Below are 15841 nucleotides of genomic sequence, written 5' to 3'. Positions count from 1 at the left end.
ATTCTTCCATGGATTGGACCTTTTAATTGCTCCCTAATATTTATTTCTAAGGCTGTTTAGGTGACTTTTTGGCCTCTTAATGGTTCTTCTTAAAAAAATGATATTTGAATTTTAAAGAAGTTTCTTTATCTTCACCCTTTGTTTTTCTGGCTTGAATGTGTTTTTTCAAAGAATCCCAAAGGTATACAACATCTTCCTTATTTCTGTATTTCCTCATGAGGCATGACTGGTTTCTACTCTTAAAACTGACTAGTAATTTCACAAGATATTGTCTCTTGAGATTATTTGAGAATATTCACGTAAATAAATAGTTCGCTTTTGGATTAAGAAGTACAAATAGGTAGTTACAAAATAGTCAAGGGGATGTTAAGTACAACATAGGAAATATAGTCAATAAAATTATAATAATTATCTATAGTGCCAGGTGGGTACTGGAAATATCAGGGGAAACACTTGGTAAAGTATATGATTGTCTAATCACTATGTTGTACACCTGAAACTAATACAAAATAATACTGAATGTAAAGAAAAAGAAAAAAGAAATCATCATTTCTTTTGAAACATTTCACCTTTCCTTATGAAACATGAATTGACTTGATAGTGTATGTCTCCATCAAATAATTGATTTAAGAGGCCACTCCAGTCTTAGGTTATGATTTTTATTAAATCTCTGTGTCTATTTCTTATTGGACACTAATGACATAACTACAACTAGTGCTGACTTTGGGCTGTGCCTTTGTCTTCCAGTTAACTTGCAAACTTCACAGTTGTTGGCTGCATTACTTAGAAGGTGTGAATCTTTCTTTGGGCAAGTTGCTTAACCTATCTGAGCTTCTGTTTCCTCATCTGCAATATGGGGATTATAATGTAATGTACTTTTAATAATTATTTTAGTGGCTAAATAAATCAATGCCCATAAAGTACTCAGAACAATCGAATAATTGATTTAAGAGTCTGACAGTTAGTAAACACTCAATGAAAAGTAAATGTTGATTTCATCTATTCATACACTAAAATATCATTTGCCTAACAATGACAAATTAATTGCATACTTATGGATTTCATGTTAAATATCATATTAAATCACTTAAATGAGAGTCTATATTCCATTAAGTATCCAGATTGCATGAACCATATTCACTGTCTACTGAAATCATGACTATTTTCAACATCCAAATTTTGTGTGGAGTAGAGGTACAAGTATATGCAGTAATGGTAGATTTTCACCCTGAATTTCTCTTTCGGTATAATTATTCTAGTAAAGAAAACAATCTGATGGATCTTATTGTGTTGAAATTCCTTCCCTGGCTAAATATTTAAATACTAACAGCAACAGAAGCCGTGTGTGGCTTACATCAAGTGGTGATTAGCCTAGCAGAATCCTAGTAAAAAACATACAGAGTCTCTAAATTTGGAGTCAGTAAGATATTCCATGAAATCATTTCTCCGTTTTTCACTGATAACCACAGTGATTCTTTTGTTGGAATTCACTTGAGACCACCAGAGAATGATAACTTCTTATCGGCTGGGAAACAAAGATGTGTTTTTGAGCTGCTGGTGCAGTGCCATGTGGAATGCATGGAGAACAAGGTAACTGGTTATGGGATATGTTTTTAATCTTTCCTTTTCTCTCTGTTCTTCATGGATCTCTCCCTCCCACCCCTATCCCCAGGCCCACCCCCACCAGCACTCTCTTAAACATGACCACGTGGTTACATCGACTCTGACCTCCACACCCTCTGTTCAGGAAGTGAACAACTTCTCAAGGACCATTGTTCCACAAAGAGCGTAAAATTCAAAGCATGTGTTGTGCTTCAGTATAAAAGATAATGAAATCGTTTTGTTTTTTTAATGTTTTTACTAGCGTTAGAAAAATGAAGCCAGTGGTTTTAAAATATAATTTAAGAATAGAGAATTTGTCCTTAACAAAGAAAGCACCCTGTGTGCTCTGTCCTGCTCTCAGGGGTTTTACCCGAGGCTCCCAACATTCTTTGGTTGATTCCTAATAAGGACAGTTTGCACAGTTACAATCCAATTACCATTTGCAGATCTCTGTGGAAAGAGGGACATTATTTTTAGAGGAATCCTTTCATACCTCCAGAATATGTCTTCCAAACAGTCTTATTCAAATAAAAATCAGGAAATTCAGTTTCAATTTCTCTGCATTCTTTTTATCTCCCACCACACTCTCTACATACCCACACACTTGCACATTCACTCAGTGTCACGGCCTGTCTCCCTTCTGAAGGGACAAGAATTTGTCAATGGTCCAATGAAAAGGATTGCATATTTTTGGTCCTAGGATTCATGGTAGAGGGGGTCTCTGTCAACAAAAGGTATCATGGGAGTCACAGCTATGTCAGCTGGGCCATTTCTCAGACACTCAATGTAATCTGCCATTTCAGGATGTATTTTTCACCAAAAAAAATTTTTAATCAGGCTGAAGTTTCTACTCCAAGTCTAGTTCAGTTAAATTAGAAAGAACAGCAAAGACACAGCTGAATATAATTCATGGGTAAGCAATATAAACATCTATACTTCTTTTCAAGAAGATTATTGTGATGTGATAAGGTGTCATTCTTCCACATCTATCTTGTGACTTTGAAGAAGTGTAGATTGATCAGCATCTGAGATGTGTGACAGCTAAGCACTGTCTGTGCCATTGGAGGTTTATGAGACTGTTCTTATTAGATTGAACGATAATGTTGAAACAGCTTGAAATGAGCAAACTGGAGCAGGAAGGACTGTGTCATGCTGAAATGGAACAGCATAATTGAGCCGATTTTTGCAAAATGTTCAGCACCGTCTGCTTGAGGTCTGAAAGGGTAAATTGGCTTATCTTCCCCTCTGGAATTATTGAATTCAGTGTAACATTTTAGTTGCTGTGGCTATGATAAATATGGGCTTTGGAGAACAACTTAAATACCAGGTAAGGCTAATAATAAATCTAGTGTGTTCTGTTTTACTAAAGAGGAAAACGTTAAGCCTCTAGATTTTTAAACATTGTCTGGCTCACCTAATTTTAAGGGTCTGTCTCAGTAATGGAAAGAGGCAGAATGTGACCCTTATTTCCCAGATCCCACTCTGCTACTACAGGAGTCATCTAACTTCTGTAGACCTTGCTTTGTCCCTTGTAAAGGTAGGGGTTTGTATTAATCAGTTATGAGAAGTGATGCAATAAAAATAATGGTTATGGTTCTAGATTCTGCAGCCTGAAAATCCCAACTCTGCCACTTTAACTAGATGTGCGATCTTAACAAGTTACTTAACAGCCATGTCTAAGTTTCCTTATCTGAAATATGGGGATAATAATGGTAATACATTCCTTAGAGTTCTTATAAGAATTAAACGAGTTAATATAAACAAAGGGCTTAGAACAGTAACTAGTAGAGACTGGGCCATCTATAAAAGTTAGCAATGTCTCCAAGGTCTAATCCATCTTTGGAGGGCTGTCATTCTAATTTCAGCGAACTAAGCTTAATTATAGAAGGACAAGCAAAACCGTCATCTTGTTTGTCATTGAGAAGCTTCTGATTCTTGCAAGTGTTTCTGTCTTCCACACCCCTGGGGTCTGTGCAGGTTCTTTTACCTCTTCTCCATCCAAGTTGCAAGTGAGGCTTAACACTCAGAATTAAATTGGTGGCTGGTGGGCAAGTCCACAGTTCAGCTTGGGATACACAGAAATGAAACTGGACTTTTGTTCTGAAGTTTTTGACTTCCACTTTGTGGTAATGTCCCCTCTATGCAAACCGTTGGAAGATATTTCCACTGGAAATAAAATGTGAGTGACTTTTCTAATGGTGTTAGCACAACTGTGACAATGTTCATTTCTACTTCTCTGATTTATCAATAGTCAAGATAAACAGGCCATTTGTACATAAGCACTTCTATTTTAGCCAAGCTTTCACAAAATTTCCAATATCCCAGTTCTTACTATGTTGTATGATTTTTTTTTGGAATGTTACCCAGAGAAACACAATCTTAGGAGAAGAGAAAATGTTGATCCCACAAGACAAATCCTAATCATACGTGTGCCTTTATTTTTAGTCTAGTCTAAGGATCAGCAAACTTTCTCTGTAAAAGGCAAGATAGTAAATATTTTTAGCCTTGCAGGCCAAAAAGTCTCTGCCAAACTCAACTCTGTAGTCAATACCTAAATGAATGTGGTTATGTTGTGATAAAACTTTATATTAAAAAAAATCAATCAGTAGGTAGAATTTGGCTCACAGGCAGTAGTTTGCCAAACCCTGGCTTGTCATCATCCCCATGTCATAGATTAGGAAAGCAAAACATGGGGAGGTAAAGTAGCTTGCTAAAAGCCACACAGCTAGAAAGTGGCAAAACCTGGATTCAAACACAGGCAGCCTACCTTGCCAACTTTTAGCCACTACACCCCGCCCGCCCCCCGCCCACTGACTGGGGTGTTAACTCATGTCTGCCTGGGATGCTCATCTTCTGAAATCTGCCTGACTTGTTCCCTAAGTTCCATGAAGATTGATTCAAATATCAGATTCTCAGTAAGGGTACCTTGGAAACCACCCTGCTGTACTTCCTCTTTTTCCTCTAGGGTTTATCACCTTGTACTTACTATGGAATTTACTCAACAGTTTCTCATTGCTTTCCTCCACCAGCCTGAAAGCTCTGTGAGGGCAGGGCTCTTTGTTTTGTTCACCATTGAATTCACCAAGACATAGAACAGTGCCTGGCCCATAGAAAGTGCTCATTAAGTATTTGCAGAATGAATGAGGTGTGCCTTTGCATCATGCTACTGGGACATATTTTGATACTCTTCAGGTAGCAATAAATAGTTAATATACCAAGGCAAAAGGAAAAAATGGACTGCCATACCTACCAACTGTTCAGAATTTTCTAAAAGTCCTGCTTTAAAAAACAGATCAGAACAGATAAATAAAACATAAAAATTATATAGGCTGTAGATATGTTAAATCTTTTTAAAAATCTGTTGAGAAGGAGTGGCTGAAGAATCAAGAAAGGAAGAATTAGCAAATGTTATTCTGTTGAGTTCATGAAGGAAGAACCTCTTTTAAGAGTTCAAAAAAGGATGTGACAGCTATGCAAATATCCTTGGATTTGCTCAGAAGCTCATGAAGAGGGGAGTTCCTTGTCATTGGTGATACGTTCATTTTGGAGTTATAAAGAACTCGGCAGCCCTTCAAAAATGCTGGTTGTGAGCCTGGTATTAAAATTTGTGCCATGCTTCAGCAACACATTGTGGTTATCTGGGAACCATGGCTGTACTAATTATCCATAAATGACAACTGGCCACAGCAGAAATCAATTCAAAGAAATTCGGCCCTGGCATGGTTGATCTAAATGGTATGCCATTTTTCAGACCTTAAGTTACTGATCTGATCCATTCTTCTGTTTCTCACCTGTATAGAACCACAATTTAGCATCTGTCTTGTAAATACCTAGAAAAGACATCTTATGCATAGTGAAGTCATTTAATGATAAATAATTCAACACACATTTCTGAAGAGTTTTTGGTGTCACTAAAACTGCCAGGTTTTAAAAAGGGGATGTAAATTTAGGGTATTGATCATTAATGTTAATTATAACTGAAATACCATGTATTTAGAGCTTGCTGGGAGCTAATAAACACTCTACAAGATTCACTCACATTGTCTCATATGATCACTACAAACCTGAAAGTTGTCTTCTTCTTTGCTCCATCTTATTGTGAGGAAACTGAGACTCCGAGATATTCTGAACCTTTCCAAAGACCTCATATTTATTTAAACCCAAGGCCTTATCATCATACCAGGGGGTCTCAACATTCATTGCCCCAAAATAAGAATCATATAGTAATGCTGATTTTTTATGAAGGTGCTTGGGCCCTATTCCTTATGATCCTAATTTTGTAAATCTGCCTTACAGCCCAGAAACCTGCATAATTAAGAAGAATCAACTACCTAGGTCCGCAGGCCATATTTTGAGCAGCCCTGCATCACTCCTTGCTGGCTCCCTTGGCCTTGGAAACTTTACAGTTGGTTGAGGTTAAAGAGATGCCGCAATTAGAGACTAGTCTCAGGGACATAAGAAAACAATGTGGGAGAAACCAAAACCAAAATTATTTCAATCAATTTTAGTTCATGGGAAAATCAAGTCTGTTTGGAAAGATACAATTCAGCTCAAAAGAATGCCCTTTCTGAATAAATCACAGATATTAGATAGTTGATTTTTGAGTTTGTCTTTTGCTTCTTTTTTTCTAAATACGGAGACGTATACTTCTGGTGGAAATAAAACCTCTTTAGTTAATGCTTTTGGTGACTTGTTCTCCAGTTAATATAGATTCTATTATATTGAGATTTTTTTATTTAGTTTGCTTCTTTTAAATTGGTCTGTGGTATTTGTGTTTCTTCATGCTAGTTTTAAATAACTTCTATGACTGCTTATATTATATACAGAATATTACACATAATGCATAATATACTTAAGAATATATAGTACATGCCTTGGATGGTAAATAAAACTCATAAGTGATTGTTTATATCTCCTGACACCATCATTTTAAGGCGATTCTATGTAATTTGGGTCAAGGTTTCTTAACTTCTGCACTATGGAAATTTGGGGCCAGATGGTCCTTTATTGTGGGTATCTGTCCTGTATATAGTAGGGTGTTGAGTAAATCTCTATGACCTCTGCCCGCCAGAGGCCAGTAGCACCCTTCCCAGAGTCATGACAGCTAAAAATGTTTCCAGACATTGCCAAATGTTCTGAGAGGGCAAAATTACCCCCAAGAACCTCTGTGCTATATCCTTTTGTATCATATTGCTACCCTTTATTAATGTTTCATAGTACTTCAGAATAAAAGGATATTTTTACAACTGTAAGGGCCCTCAGTTTATCTAGAAACCTTGGATAAGTTTCGACTTCATTTACATTTATGAAATTGAAACAAATTTGAAATCATCCACTCTCGGTCTTTAAAAAAATCCTATGATGGCCACTTAAAAGACTACATCCAGAGAGCCTTAAAGTGAGTCATCCTATTATGAGATAAACAGTCACAGAAAATTGCTGGCCTGGAACACACATTTGAGAGTTCCGAAACAGCCAGAACTACATTGTAGGGTGTACTAGGCTTTGGCAGTCTTCTGGGTGCTTGTTGCTTACTTTGTGGTCCATGTCATGAGGGTGACAAGGCAACGTTGACCTTTGTGTTCATGCCTAGACCTGCTCATACAAGGTCTGATTGATGAGTGTTGGTGTCATGGATTCCATATTCCTTAGGTCCAATATTATTACATTTATTTTCTTCTCTCATATACAGGCATTTATTGGCTCACCACAGTCTTTACTTTAAAAGACTGTTTCTTAACATTTTATTCAAATCCACAAGACATTCTCCCACACTGATGCAGTATTACACAGCTTCACAGTTTCCAACTTCTTATTGAACTCATGATGTACCTGACTCATTTAATCCCTTGATTGATATTTGCTCTGTGACAATTACCATATTTTGCCATGTATAATGCACACCCACGTTTTTGGCCCAAACTTTCAGAAAAAAAATCTTTCATTTTAATTTTGTAATTCAATTATTTATTCATTTGTCTGTTTATATTTAAATACTTTTTGTATTATAAAGAAATTTTAGCATTTATTTTTTAACATATTATGGTACAAGAAATTTTATGTAACAAATAATTACAAAACACAAGAACAAATGCAAGGTATTTGAGGTGTCACCCATCATGTATAATGCACACTCTTATTTTTCCCTCAAAAATTTGGGCAAAAAGTACACATTATATACAGCAAAATACAGTAAGTACCAGTTACTGTCTTAGATACAGGAACACCAAGGTAAATAAACCAGACAAGTCTCTTGCCCTCATGAATCTTGCTAATATATGTAGGTTATGATGCAGGGTCCTAGGACTGGATCTCTGCCACATGATAGTAGATACTAAATAAATATGTGTAGGGTACTAAATGACCCTAATCTCTATATCAGGAGTCAAGAAAACTGTAGCCAGTGGGCCGAATCTAGCTTGCTGCCTCTTTTGTATGACCTGCCCCTAAGAATGGTTTTCACATTTTGAATGGTTGAAAAAAGTCAAAAGAATAATAATACTTGTAACATAAAAATTATATGAGATTTGAATTTTAGTGTCCAAGAGTAAAGTTTTATTGGAACTTTTGTTTGCATATGATGTATGGCTACTTTTGTGCTTCATTGGCAGAGCTGAGTAGTTGCAACAGAGACCATATGACCTCCAAGCCTAAAATATTTGCTATATGTAACTGTCTGTAATTTTATTTTGTGAGAAAAGTGCCTCTAGAATTCCAATCTTGAAACCTGTCCAGCTCAAATCATTGTTAGTGGTACCTGTAGTGTGAAGCATCACTTTAGCACCAGGAAGTAGGAAGATAAAGATCTGATGGGAGGCCAAGACTTACTTTTTGAGGTGTCTGGGAGCATACCCTCATCTAAACTCAATCCCCTTCACCTCACCGACCTCCTTTTCTAATGATCCCTCCTACTCCTTCTGTATTAATTTCCTATTGCTGATGCAACAAGTTACCAAAAACTTAGAACATCACAAATTGAACACCTTACAGTTTTGGAGGCCAAAAGTCTGACATGGGTCTCACTAGGATAAAATCAAAGGCTGTATTCCTTCTGGAGGCTCTAGGGGAAAATCTGTGCTTTGCCTTTTCCACCTTTTAGAAGCTGCCTGGCTGTGGCTGGTGTGGCTCAGTGGATTGAGTGCCGGTCTGAGAACCAAAAGGTCCCCGGTTTGATTCCCAGCACATGCTTGGGTTGTGGACTAGGTCTCCAGTAGTGGACATGAGAGAGGCAACCGATCACTGTATCTCTCACACATTGATGTTTCTCTCTGAATCTTTCTCCCTCCCTTCCCCTCTCTCTAAAAGTAAATAAATAAAGTCTTAAAAAAAAAGAAGCTACCTACATTTCTTGGCTCATGGTTCCTTCCTCCATCTTTAAACGCTGCAGCCTAACATCTTCAAATCTCTCCCTCTCCCTCTCTCCCCCCTCCCCCCACCCCCAACAACCTGTGCTTTTGGTGTCACGTTTCCTTCTCTGACTCTGCCACCCCTGCCTTCCTCTTGTAAGGACTCTTGGGATTCGGTTGCACCAATCTGCACAATCCAAAATAATCTTCCCGACTCAAGATCCCTTAACTTAATCACATCTACCTAGTTCCTTTTGCTAAATTAGGTAACGTATTCTAAGGTTTTGGGGATTAGGACTTAGCTATTTTAGGAGCAGGAGGGTATTATTCTATCTGGCACATCTTCTATCTAGTAATTCAGTGCTGTACTTCTCTCTGCCTCTGCAGAGCAAATTGCAGGCTGAAGGGCATCTCTCAAGCTTATGATCACCAGCCAAGATATTGTAGTGGCTAATAGCATAGACTTTAGATTCTGAGTGTCAAGTTTAAGTCATTTTTGTTGTTGAGTGAATGAATAAGGATTATGGCATCACTACATTTGTTCAATAAAAGAAAGCAGGACATGCTTACTCCTGGGCGTCTTAAAGCTAACATTTTGTTTCAGAAAGTAGCATCTTCACTATTATAACTATCATAGAAATAACCTTATTTCTTGTGGTGGATTTGTATCTTTCTTTGGTGGTACAGAACTTCTTGACCTTTTTTTTTAGGAACAGAAGACTTACTACAACCAAACTGAATGATGGGGTACAAACTCAAACCTAAATCTCATCAACCCTTGAGCTCAGTGGTTCTCAATTCTGGCTGCATGGGACAATGAATCAGGACACTAAGAATATGAATGCCCAACTGCATGACTAAAAACTGAATAAGAACCTCTGGGAGATTATTAGTCTAATCTCTTTGCATGTATTTGACAATTTTCCTAATATAAAGGCAAATATATTTTAAGCACATAAGCAATCTGGCCTCTGGGAACTGTTGGAAAAGGCAAATGAGAAGATGTGAAACTTCATGGGTTTGCTCAACAACTCTCCCAACACCCATCTGTAGTTCCAAGGTAGCCACACCTGGGGGCTTCATCGTCTGTTGTAGTAACCTGAATAGAAAGGTAATGAGGCAGAGAGAAAAACACGCTTCTAAATTCTTAATTGTGAACACCCTGATACAAACCCTATGATAATTTGAATAGACGTTGGTTGAATGTTTTGAGGAGGGCTCTTTAAACAAATACATTTTAAAGGATGATGTGGACTGAAATTAGAAAGGTGAATGCATTAGACCAAGTAACTCATCATGAATCAACACTAAATTATCACATGTTTTAAAAACAACATAACTTTGAAGACATACTGTTTTTAGTTATTCCTAGCCATTGTGTTGTGACATTTACTTGACACTGTAGTTGGCTCTGAAATTAGGCTTCTTGATTCTACAAATGTCCATATTGCATTAGGGATAAAAACAAAAATGGAGAACATTGTTTTATGCCATGTATAGTAGTCACTGATACCTCCTAAATTTATCCCAAGATACTCTTAATGAATATGGTTTTAGCCTATTTGTTGATTGTGTTGATTCTATAATTCTTAATAATAGGCCTAACATATTTTGGCTTTTAAAAACCTATTGAAATTGCATGTACTTAATTTGAAAAAAATCCTATTAAAATCAGAGTGGTGGAAATATAGATTGGGAACAAGAAGAGAACTGGGACATAGAAGAAAATGCAAAGTACTTGATATATTCAGCACTGTTGAATGGCAGGTAGCAAAAGACAATGAGATGGTTGAGGGCTGATGGTTGGGAGGGTGATGAACTGCAGCAGCCCATTTAAACTCTTCCATGTTTATATGAATTCTTTAGGTTTTACTTATTCAAGTTTGTGAAATATAATGGATTGGGAGATAACTTGGTCTATTACCCATAATCAGAACTGTATTTAATATGCTGCCCATTTGATAATAGGTGTTTTTGGAGACCCCTGTGAGGTCCCTCTTTGCTTATTATTTGATAACCTAGGTAAATTGTTTTTTTTTTTCAGCCATGGGCTAAGGATGGGTTTAAGAACCAATTGTCTGTGGACACAATATTACCTCCTTTTTGAAATGATTCTTCCAAGGCCTGACTAATGCAGCTGCCCTGCTTTCAGGAAAGCACCACACTCATTTCTCTTTCTGGGATTGGACTGTAGCCTTTTACTGAGCTGTTACCTGCTACAAGAACTAGTCTTAGGAAAAAATAACTCTGTACATTCAAGTCATTACAAATAGACCAATGTTTTCTCTCTTTTGCCAATAACTCCAAATTTACTAGAGTTTAAAAAAATCTAAGAACTTAAGAATCACAGGCTGTGATATATAATGGACTCAGAGAAATTTACAGCATCACACTTCACCTTATTATGCTAAATATGTGGTCATTTGTAAACTGTTTCAAAAACTACATATTACGTGATTGCATTTGGAACTGTAGTAGTTGGGAGAAGAAAATGAAGGCTCAAGAAAGATGTAAACTGCCCAGGTTCTGTTTTGCCAAATTTGGAAATGTATTTTACTTATTTATTTATCTTTTTGAAATATTTATTTATTTATTTATCTTTTAAAAATAAGATTATTGTCCTGGTGCTCATTCCACAAACCAAAAGGTTGCTGGTTCCATTCCCAGTCAGGGCACATGCCTGGGTTGCAGGCTTGGTCCCTGGTTGGGACACATATGGAAGGCAACCAGTAGGTTTCTGTCTCACAACAATGTTTCTCCCCCTTTCCCTCTCTCTAAAATCAAAAATAAAAATTAAAAAAATTAAAAAATATGATTATCATTTTAAGAATGTCAAAACTTGAACATTTTTCTTCTTTCCTCAGAAAACCTAATTCCCTTCTGCTCTTTCTTATCTTGGTGATTAGTGTTCCATCCTCCCAGTTGCTCAAGACAGAAACTTAAGAGTCATCCTAGATTATTTCTTTCCCACTCAACCCCTGCATCCAATTTCTCCCCAGGCATCTGTGTAGTCTGAGCATCTTCCTTTCTGTTCAAATTTAAATCATCATTTTACCTAGCCCAACATCTCTTCTGATATCTACATCTTTGACTCGGTCCCCTCAATTCCTATAGAAATTTGTTTCCAGTCTTCTTTCCTATATGTAAATCTGAGCATGTTTCTCTCTTACTGGAGATCACTTGATGGCTAGCCATCACCTACTAAGTAAAATCCAATCTACTTTGTAATGTCTGCAGAGAAAGCCCTCCAGGATCTGGCCCTGGATTCTACATGGCTTTGCCTCCTGCTCTTTTCCTCTTTCCAGCCTTGTAATTTCCCAAAACAAACCTGTTCTCTCGAAATCATTTGCCTTGGAAACCACTGTTTTTTCCACTGTTGCATTTCTACTGGCCAAAGCCTTGCATTTCCACTAGGCAAAACCTTACTCATATTATTCAACTTTCAAGTCTCCATTTACACTGCCTTGTCTATGAAACCTTTCTTGATCCCCCAGACAGATGTAAAAGCTTTTTTCCCGAGGTACCCCATTGCATTTGGTACTAACTTCTAGTATCATAATTTCTCTGTGTAATAGATTGCATGTGTTCTTTTTACCAAAGTTTAATTTCTTAAGGAAAGGACTGTGCTGTCATTTCGATAGTCCCAAGTCTAGTACTGTTCTTAGCCTGTATTAGGTGCCTATTCAATTTTGTTGGAATTAATTAACCAGGAGGATGTAGTAAATAAAAATAAAATGTGTTGTCTAGGGCTTGGTTTATTTCTGTCCTAAGCTATGATTCAGACGTTGGCAAACTTCAGCCCACTGGCCAAATTCAGCTTTCCACCTTTTTTTGTAAGTTTTTGTAAGTAAAGTTTTATTGGAACACTGCCATATTCATTCAATTATGAGTTGTCTATGGCTGTTTTCATGCCACAAAGGCAAAATTGAGTAGTTTTGACAGAGACCAGCTGGCCTATAAAAGCCTGAAATATTTACTATCTGGTCTTTTATAGAAACAGATAGCAACCCCTGCTCAATAAAGATAATTGAGCCCATTAGAGCTCATATTTTTAAATACTTTTAAATAATAAGTATATAATTCCATTTTGACACCTCAAATAGATGTTGGCTCCATTAGATACCTAAAGTTACATTTAAAAGTCACTGATTCATCTGGAACTCCCCATTTGGGGGGGAAAATCAATTCACTGATATTGTACCTTGTGATGCCCTAAGCTTAAAGGGTGTGAGTGAGTGAGGGGTATACCCAAGGCCCGAGTCCCCAACTCCTAACTGTCCAAACTTGTGCTTAGTCCAGTTTTATCAAAATAGAAAAAGAAAAAGAGAAAGAAAAAATTCCCAAATGTACTGGATCTGAAAGAATTTTCTTTAGGTCAACAAGTGTGACTGCAATCTACCCACTTTGCCTAGACTTGCTCACTTGCTCCCTCCCTAGGCTCATTCCCACATCATGCTCCCTGAGCCCCTGCTAGGCTCCTGTTAGACTTCATCATTATTATCTTCTGGTGCAAAGTCATTATGTGTGAAGGCAGACAAAAAGCCCTCCCTTCCTGTAACTCCTGCTCAGAGATGGGCTTCTCTGCGAGGTCTTTCCTGGCCACACGAACTAAAGCTGAATTCTTGCTTGCTATTCACATCGACAGCCCCTTCACTGCCTTGTGCTCCTCCCTAGCAGTTACCATTCTTGAATACATTATACCCTTTACTTACATCATCTATTTTCCTCCCCTACTAGAGTGTAATATCTTTATTTGTTTTAATTAGTGAATAAATAAATAAATGAAATCCCAAATAAAGAGTGAAAACATCAAAGCATTGAAAGAGTGTCATTCACTCTTTGGAATGAACATTCTAGGCAGGAATTTGCTGCCAGTACGGAACAAGGTATTTTAATAGTTGCCAGTCTCAATCTTTCTGTCTCCCTTTCTAAAGGTGAGTGATGAGGATGGGAAGTCTTACAGGATTCCTTAAGTGTTCCACACATCCACCACAGATCCTTGGCAGTGCCTGTGGGGGCTAGCACTGTTCCTTTCTTTTGGAACTTTTCTTGCTTTTTGAGGAAACAATAGGTAATTTTTCAAAGCTCTCATGCCCTGGTTGCTATCTGTAATTCACAGGAAGTTGCCTTCAATAAAAAGACATTGGGCGTCAGACAATTGTGAAGTATTGTTTCGTAGGCCACCACTTTCTCACTGCCTGCATCAAAGTTAGAGCCATTCACTCCCAGTGGACATCGGAGGAGTGTGTGCATACACATAAATGCAGTCAGGATTGTGAGAATCTTTGCTTTGAGTCTTTTTTTTAATTACAGAATTGGTTTTTGTTTCCTTCTGGGTTTTTGTTTTTGTCATTATTCTATGGGAACACCCAGACTGTTGCCTCTGTGCTGCCATCTTGGCCGGAACTGCTTTGATCCTTTGATGCGGATTGTTTGATCATCAAATGTCTCATGTCTCTAAAAATATATGTAGTTCTTATTGATCATATCTCTGTACTTAGTACAATCAAAATATCTCATTAGAGTGCTGTAAATATAAACTCACAGTTTACAGTTTTGCATAAGATTCAGAGGCATTAACGTTTTTAGCTTGAGTCCTGGTTGGTTCCAAATCTTGTAAATTTTATGATATAGGGGGAATTACTTGACCTCTCCAAGCCTCAATGTTATATATTATATTATATTATATTATATTATGTTATATTATATTATATTTACTATACATTACTATAATATTAATATAATGTATCATAAGGAGAGACAGTACCTGACTTACTATGGTTCACCTTAAGATTTTTTTTGACATTATGATATTGTTAAAGTAGAAATCATGCTTCAAATTTTCTATTTTGATCTTTTCCTGGGCTAGTGAGATGCAGGGCAATACCCTCTCATGATGCTGAGCAGTAGTGGCCACAGCTGCCAGTCAGCTACGGGATCAGAAGGGTAAACAACCGGCACTCTACAGTGTACTGTGTTGCTAGCATTTTTTTTGATATCGTGTTCTGAGCTTATTTGAGGTAGGCTAGGCAAAGCTATGATTTTCAGTATGTTAGGTGTATTAAATGCATTTTTAATTTATGATATTTTCAACTTACAACGAGTTTATTGAGATGTAATCCCATTGTTAGTTGAGCATCTGTATACATATTTTATAATATATCATAAATATATATTTTATATTATAAATGTACTAGATTATATTATTATATTATGTTATTATATTACTAAATATTATATTAGAGAGGGTCAAAAGTGGTAACCCCCTCATAGGTTGTTGGAGGGTATAACTAAAAATCCCTTGGTGCAGTCACTGGTACATTGTAGCCTATCAGTATACATTCACCCTGCTATATCTAATGTGCATCATGGCCAGTTAGCAACATTTTTCCCTGTTATTGAGTACAAAACCAAAAAGTTTCCATAAAAGACAGGATGTAGGACCCTCGAAGCACCTTTCCACATAGTTTTCTTTGGCCTAGGATGCATCATTATATGGGATCAGGTGACTCAGCAGGCTCTCCAGATTGTAATGTTTGCAACTGACTGAGAAAATCTCTGGTTAACTAGAAGTAGACTTGATATTAGGGATTGAGAGCCAATTTTGGAACAAAAAGATGACATTTGCTTAACTTTATTACTCTAAGAAAGAGGATGAGATTTGTGAGGTATTCATGAACTATGTAACTCTTGCTGTTTTTCCCCTTGGTCTGCAGGGTGATTTCACCTGGAACAGCATGTCGGGCCGTAGTGTGCGTCTAAGGTCAGTCCCCATCCAGAGTCTCTCAGAGCTGGAGCGGGCCCGGTTGCAGGAAGTGGCTTTTTATCAGTTGCAGCAGGACTGTGACCTGAGCTGTCAGATCACCATCCCCAAAGGTAAGGCCCTGTCTGTC

General features: G+C 37.3%; 1 protein-coding gene across 3 annotated transcripts in view; it reads left to right on the top strand.

Annotated features, from left to right (window-relative positions):
* ARHGAP6 (Rho GTPase activating protein 6) overlaps nt 1-15841 on the top strand; it is a 465834-nt gene that overhangs the window by 365160 nt on the left and 84833 nt on the right. For all 3 annotated transcript variants that reach the window (XM_036017105.1, XM_028523044.2, XM_036017106.1), the window contains exon 2: nt 15665-15824. In XM_036017105.1, the coding sequence (XP_035872998.1) occupies nt 15665-15824 (160 nt within the window). The remainder of the gene's footprint in view (nt 1-15664; nt 15825-15841) is intronic.

Source organism: Phyllostomus discolor, chromosome X (genome assembly GCF_004126475.2).
Source record: "Phyllostomus discolor isolate MPI-MPIP mPhyDis1 chromosome X, mPhyDis1.pri.v3, whole genome shotgun sequence".
Taxonomy (NCBI): Eukaryota; Metazoa; Chordata; class Mammalia; order Chiroptera; family Phyllostomidae; genus Phyllostomus; species Phyllostomus discolor.
Note: the sequence above shows the minus strand (reverse complement) of the source record. Positions and strands in the feature narration are given on the sequence as shown.